Below are 6,421 nucleotides of genomic sequence, written 5' to 3'. Positions count from 1 at the left end.
TTCACAAAATAGATCCTGCTATGTAAGAGCTGCCACCCCACTAATGTCACATTTGGGTGCAATGACATATAGTATGTATACAAGATCTAATTTTTAAAGACATTTTTTTTTGTTCACTTGTCTTAATAGAAACATCAGTGATGTTTCCCATTAGTTTATTTTGGGATACTAGAAGTTGAGTGGAAATAAGTTTTTGATATTACAATAAAGTTTAATTTAAAAAAAGTTTTTAGTAAATTTAAAAATTTTCCAGGATTGAGCGGCTGTGGAGAGACTTGTGGGTAGCTGTAACAAGCATCTACTACGATGTTCTCCACTACCTTGAAGAAGAGGGCTTCCTCAGCATCGACAACATTACACACCTCTTCTGCTGCCACTTTGTGTTCCTCCCACGCCTGCAGGATGACCTCGATACTTTTCGCAGTGGTTGGGACAATCATCCCATAAGAACTGAGAGCCAGATGACCCCTAACCAGCTGTGGATGCTGGGTCGTGCACATCACCCAATTCCTGAGCCAGAGGTACATGCAAAATATAATGTGATTTTAATATGAAGTGTGGTCCACATGTGTAAGCAGTTCAATTAGAAGCCAAGAGGACATATTGAAAATGTGCCTACTGTTTATCCACATAATACTGCATGAAATTTCAAATTGTTCTATTTGTAGGATATGGACATTCCAGATATTGAGTGGGAAAACAGTGGACTTCCCCATGATGACCACTCAAGCATCATTGTTCCAGATGCAGATTGCCTGCTGACTGATGAACAAATAACATCTTTAGGAGATGCAGTTAACCCAAGAGCTGCATCCCAGTCCTTTGGCTGTGATATTTACATTGCCACTGTTCAGTTCTGTGAGCAATTTCTTTCTCTGTAAAACAACTGAATTGAGAGCAACAAACTAAATGGATGTTGTCAAAGCTTTGATGTAAGCACTGATTTAGCCCTCGGGCCACATGTTTGACACCCCTGCCTTAATGGCTGGGCCACTAAGGACAGTTAGTCAGCAAGAGAAACAGAATTATCTCAGCAACCTTACCTCCACAAATCACATCAAAGTAATATCTTGAAAAGATCTTTAATTTTAGTCCATTACTGAAAAATGTTTAACTGATAAACTGATTTTGTTTTATGAGAAATTGATTTCTCATGTATTGTTTGTACAAAATATAATAGCAAGAACTTTTGCACTTTAACTAGATCTTGTATCCTGTGACAACTGACACAAGATACATTTAGCGCATACTGTACCTGCTGTACCGGTCCCCAAACCACCACATAATCATATACAACACACAGTTTTAATTTGTGTGCTGTAAGGAAACGGGAGGAGAGTTTTGAGCTGTTAAAAAGGAAACAAGATACAATAGATTCAGAATGACTTAGCTACAGTACTCAGCTTTAAACTATTTTAGACTCTCAGAACTTATTTGATTTGTCATATTTCATTTCATTCCAGAAATGTTCTGTTATTTGTTTGACATCTAAAGGAATGAGCCATGTACCACATTTTTATGTGAAAGCTGAATATCGGCATTTGTTTTGTAATTCTGCAAAGACTTGCATCTTCTTCAGCTGTAACAGTGAAACCACTACAGTCAAGTCCACATAACTCCTGGATTAATGATTTATTTGTCTGCAGAGATTGTTTATAATGAACATGTTGCCAAAAACCTCGTGCAACTTTATGCACACCACCATTGTATGTGTGTGAAATTGACATTTGTTTTAGTAAAACTGCAAAGGGCATTCAAGCCCTCCAGATGTAACGGTGACAAAATAAAATCCGTTAACGTTTAAAACTTTTTCAACCTCAGATGTGTCTAATGCCAAAAAACAAGCAATATCACTTAATCAAGTGTATCAATTTGGTGAGGGCTGGGCAAGTATAACAATTCAGCCAACTCTTTAAACATTAATACTTGTTGCATAACAGTCAACATTTTTAACAGCCAACAAAGTTACATCAACATTTCGTACAAGATCAAATCTTGTCTCTCACACAAGGCCAAATCCTGTTTGGCAAGAGCAAATACAGGCCTGAATGTCACTTTCAAAAGATTTATAATCTTTGTAATGCCCTGGGATGCATAAGGTCTCGAAGCAGGTGGAGGCTGTGGGGTATCGGCCCATGACTACCTCTACAGAGGGTCTCATTGGTAGAATCTCCCACCCGGTCCAGAATTTGACCAGATTAGTCAATTCAGTTGGTGTTGCTATGGAGGAGATGAAAAAATTATTGAACGATGAACAAATCAAATGACAAAAAAATATATAATTTGACTTTACTTATCATTAGGGTAAATGACAGAGCCTGGCATTAACAGCCTATACGCAATAGAAGAGAAGTCTAACTCTTAAGATAAGTTGTTAAAATAAAAGTCATTTTTAGAATGAGACCAGTTAGACTACTGACTATTGAGCTAAAAACAGCAAAATGACAATATTAAAAAAATCCACCCACAATGTGCATATTGAACATTTAAACAGCCAAGTAGCCACTTTCAAACGTATTTTGTAAACCTACCATTCACAATGAACTGTCGAAGATAGCCTGTCATGCGGCATCTGGTGTCAACTGAATAATCGGCATCATCATCGGCATCCTCACAGGGCCAAATGATTCGCTGAAGAAGTACCTGCATTGAAAATAATATAAGAGAGCACTGAATCATTTTTCTATTAAGGGTTCCCACACATTTTCACCAATGATTTTTAAAAATTTTCCATGAAATTTAAATAATGTTTTATCCCATTTCCATTACAATATTTAAGTATTTAAAAATAGGCAGGCCTATACATCCATCAAAGGGTGCAATAATGAGACTGTTACTCCGGGAGAAAGAGGAGGAGAGGAGGACAAACAACCAAAACAGTATACATAAAAAAAGTTTTGAAAACCATTCCAGTAATTCCAAACTATTTCCAGGCCTTAAAAATAGTGTTCTAATTTTATGACTTTTCCATGAGTTTCATGTTTATGAGAAACTTGTACATCTTTATCATCATTGTATTGCATATCACTTTTGTAGGTTTTGATGATACATCAGTAGTTGGTACTTTTGGAAAGTTGATGATTCAGGGAAAGGGAATAGTATGTAGGAACACATAAATATTAAGAACAAGCTTGAACATGGACCATAATAGATGCTGACCAGGTATGAACTGTAATTGGCAATGGCATAGTAAGAAAAAATTACAAACATTACAAGATCAGAGTAATAAAAAATTACCTCAGGGCTGATATTCGCACCTCCCTCTTTTGGGAGAAGCAAGGCCACTGTGTCAGGTCGTTGGGTCAGCATTGTCCACATTGAGGTTTCTTTAAGACCTCGTCGAAACTGTTTTATTTGTCTTGTGACACGGCCGATCACCTGTTAATAGTAACATGACAAAGGGTATATCCCATAACATTACTCATCCTAAAGCAATCTCAGAGTAAAATATTAGAAAAACATTATTTTCAAGAAAATAATAACATTTAAATTCATCTGTTATGTTTATATCCACTAGTGAATGAAGTTATATGATACTGTCCTCATGCTCACTGATAAACCTAATTTGCATTTATTACTGACCATCCACCAACTATTATGTTTCCAGGAAAATAACTTGTCACATACATTTTACAACATCATCCATGACAGTTTGTTTCCTTGCAAATGAATCAGAAAAAGTGTAATTAACTTTGTCAGACAGATAAATTTAGCAATGTGCATATTACTCAGATGATAAAAACAAACAAACTTGTAACTTTTGGAAGCACACATTTCTTAAATTTTCACTCACAGCATGGATCAGAAGCTTCTCAAAAATCCATCTCCTGTTCTTCTCGGTAAGGGATGGGAGGTCCCAGGCATAGGCCAATTCCTGGACACTTCCTGCATCCTTCTCTGACAGTGTGGATTCCCCTTCAAGCTTTAGACAAGAGGCAAAATAAGTTGTTAGGCGATTAAAAAAAAAAAGTTGAGTAATGCCAGGTACAATGTGCAGTATGAGTTGGCCAAATATAAGCATCACTCATCAAGGACAATGGATACACAATGCACAGTGCACTGTTCATAAAATATAACATCAAATAAATAACTTTATTTGTATAACATACAAGCCTGATCGTTTCTCTTATGTCCAGGTCTGGACAGTCCTCCAGTGTAACTGTGGTAGTTTCAGGACTACCACCAAGTAGTACATGGACAATAGCAGGGCTGAGTCCAGCCAGGCATGGTCCTCCATGAAGAAAAGAGTGGCCTACCATTCTCCCAGCCACCATGAACATGTCACTTTCAACCAGAAAGTGAGAGGCTGAGGGGACTAAATGTCCAGGCTCTCCTTCGAAAAGCCGTGTAACATTGGCGTTTGCTGTTCAAGACATTAAAAACATTAAATGACAACAACATGGTTTTTACTATCTGTGATGGACTGGAGACTCCAGTTCTCTACAGTACAGCTATTATACATTTGATAGAATTCTTTGAACATTCAGGATACAGCATCACAACTAAGATATGACAAACTTGTATAGTTGTTATTTAAAATAATTTTATGGGGGGAATCTTTAATATGCTACTTAGAATAAACATTAAACAACAAAAAAAGAGGATGCCATACAGCTAACATACATACCAAAATTTATGCAAAATCCAGACTTCAGCTTTTCGATGCATGTTGAGAAAAAAAAGCGGGTTACACCCTGGCCAATAGCAGTATCTCCTGTAACACAAGGTTTGGTTTGACAGAATAAATTAAAAGAAATACTTGGAATTATTTTGGGGCAACTGAAAATTGATATTGGAGCAACCTTCAAGTCTGGAATTCAGAGGTCGTCCCCATTCCACATTAGGTTGCTTGTAAAAGGAGATGAGGGCCATGTCCTGTTCAGCCGGACTTCTTCTTAAGTCCATGCTGAGAAATAAGGGACTCTCCATTTTATGCATACGGAGATAGTTGTCCACACACTGAGATATGGCCTTGGTGGGGTCACTGGTTGTTAACCACCCTAATAAGAAAAAAATATGTTTTTTATTATTCATGTTTGACTGTAAAGATAGCAAAAAAATTGGATTCGATTGGACTCCAATCATAAGCGAAAGCCATTAAGCCTTACTTTGACATAAACAGTGTAACAGTAACAAAAAAGTATTGATTACATAAATGAATATGTGAGTTAATAATGGTGTGCTATGAAGACTTTGCTAAGACTGCTTTTTACTGTAAAGAATTGCCACCTACCATCTCTATCTGTTGCACAAGTTCCAGATGGCCCAGGTATTGCTGCTTGCTCTACCTCACTGACAGCACTTTCATGCCTCACTTCATTCCCTGCTCTAGCCACATCAAAATATTTTTGTGTTACACTTGCACAAAGAGTAAGATAATTGCCATTGAGAGAAAAAACATGAACAAGTAAATGGATACCTTTCCCCGCAGGCTGAAGCGTGTACCTCAATAAAATCAGTGGCAAACATTTCTGCGCAGACAGGACACTCCTGCAGATCTGCTGTTGAGAAATTTAAGTTACAAGAAAGAACAATGATATTTTAAAAGAAAATGTTTCTGAATTAATTTTATGAATGCTATGTAATATGTTAACAGAATCTTAAACAAAGAATTCTTACATTTTCTCTCTTCAGGCTCACCGCTATCCACATTAGTCAGGTTATTGTCAACATCAATGACATCACAAGACTTGATGTGTTCTGTCAGGAGTGGAAGGGGAATTGCTACGCCACATTTCTGACAAGTTTATTTTGGCATGCTCCTGAATGCTTCATCATTGTGTGGTAGGGGATCTGTGTTAAGTTCTTCTTGAATTGGGGCTATGAACAGATTTTTAACGCAACGACCCATAGCCTTCAAGAACCTGCCTGAATAGCCACTATCTTCAGGAGGCACAACAGAGAGCTTTCGTTGTCCCCATCCAGCTGTGGAAAACATTGCAAATGAAAATTAGATTGCAAACTTTTCACAGTGTCTTGGATATATAATATATATTTAAGTTAAGTCAAAGTAACTAGACTTTTTGAGTACAGTCTAAACTGAAAAAGCCCCCTATCTATTTCTATTTTACTTGACTTTTTCAAATACAGTAATTACAATTAAACAATTTACAGTTTTTGATTTGCAGTAAGTTTTATTAGGGAATCATCTGTAATTAATATGAATTAATACAATTGAACAGTCTTCAGTGCATGATGTGCAGTTAGCTGCTGCACATGTACTTTTTTTTTTACATATGAGCAACACAAACAAACACACAAACTTGTGTTGGCCTACCTGAAGCTTTATAAAGCAGCCATCCACCAGTGACATTCCCCAGTTTTGGAAATAGAATGTTGAGGGCATCACATAACCTTAAGCAAAAATCATACAAGTGTATTTAACCTCAACACTCAAAAAAGGATAGCTTGATTAGATCAA

The 6,421-nt window shown here is 36.9% G+C and overlaps 1 protein-coding gene across 1 annotated transcript; it reads right to left on the bottom strand.

Moving 5' to 3' along the window:
- Positions 1-1,633: 1,633 nt before the first annotated feature.
- LOC128457456 (G2/M phase-specific E3 ubiquitin-protein ligase-like) lies at positions 1,634-4,972 on the bottom strand. Its single transcript, XM_053442143.1, has 7 exons — positions 4,803-4,972; positions 4,628-4,714; positions 4,110-4,363; positions 3,794-3,922; positions 3,238-3,378; positions 2,532-2,643; positions 1,634-2,220 (listed from the first exon to the last, which is right to left on the bottom strand). The coding sequence occupies exons 1-7, from the start codon at positions 4,936-4,938 to the stop codon at positions 2,003-2,005; spliced, it is 1,077 nt and encodes a 358-aa protein (XP_053298118.1). The 5' UTR covers positions 4,939-4,972; the 3' UTR covers positions 1,634-2,002.
- Between the last annotated feature and the right edge of the window lie 1,449 nt (positions 4,973-6,421).

The sequence above is a fragment of the Pleuronectes platessa genome, chromosome 15 (genome assembly GCF_947347685.1).
Source record: "Pleuronectes platessa chromosome 15, fPlePla1.1, whole genome shotgun sequence".
Classification (NCBI taxonomy): Eukaryota; Metazoa; Chordata; class Actinopteri; order Pleuronectiformes; family Pleuronectidae; genus Pleuronectes; species Pleuronectes platessa.
The sequence above is the reverse complement of the archived record's forward strand: the minus strand, read 5'-3'. Positions and strand labels throughout refer to the sequence as shown.

What these genes read in the sequence shown, in the direction of transcription:
- LOC128457456 (XM_053442143.1), bottom strand. Translation starts at nt 4,938, where the DNA reads ATGCATAAAATGGAGAGTCCCTTATTTCTCAGCATGGACTTAAGAAGA. An exon ending in TCTGAATTCCAGACTTGAAG is followed by an intron (nt 4,715 to 4,802) that starts GTTGCTCCAATA and finishes CTTGTGTTACAG; the next exon opens with GAGATACTGCTATTGGCCAG. An exon ending in GTGCGAATATCAGCCCTGAG is followed by an intron (nt 2,644 to 3,237) that starts GTAATTTTTTAT and finishes TTTTCAATGCAG; the next exon opens with GTACTTCTTCAGCGAATCAT.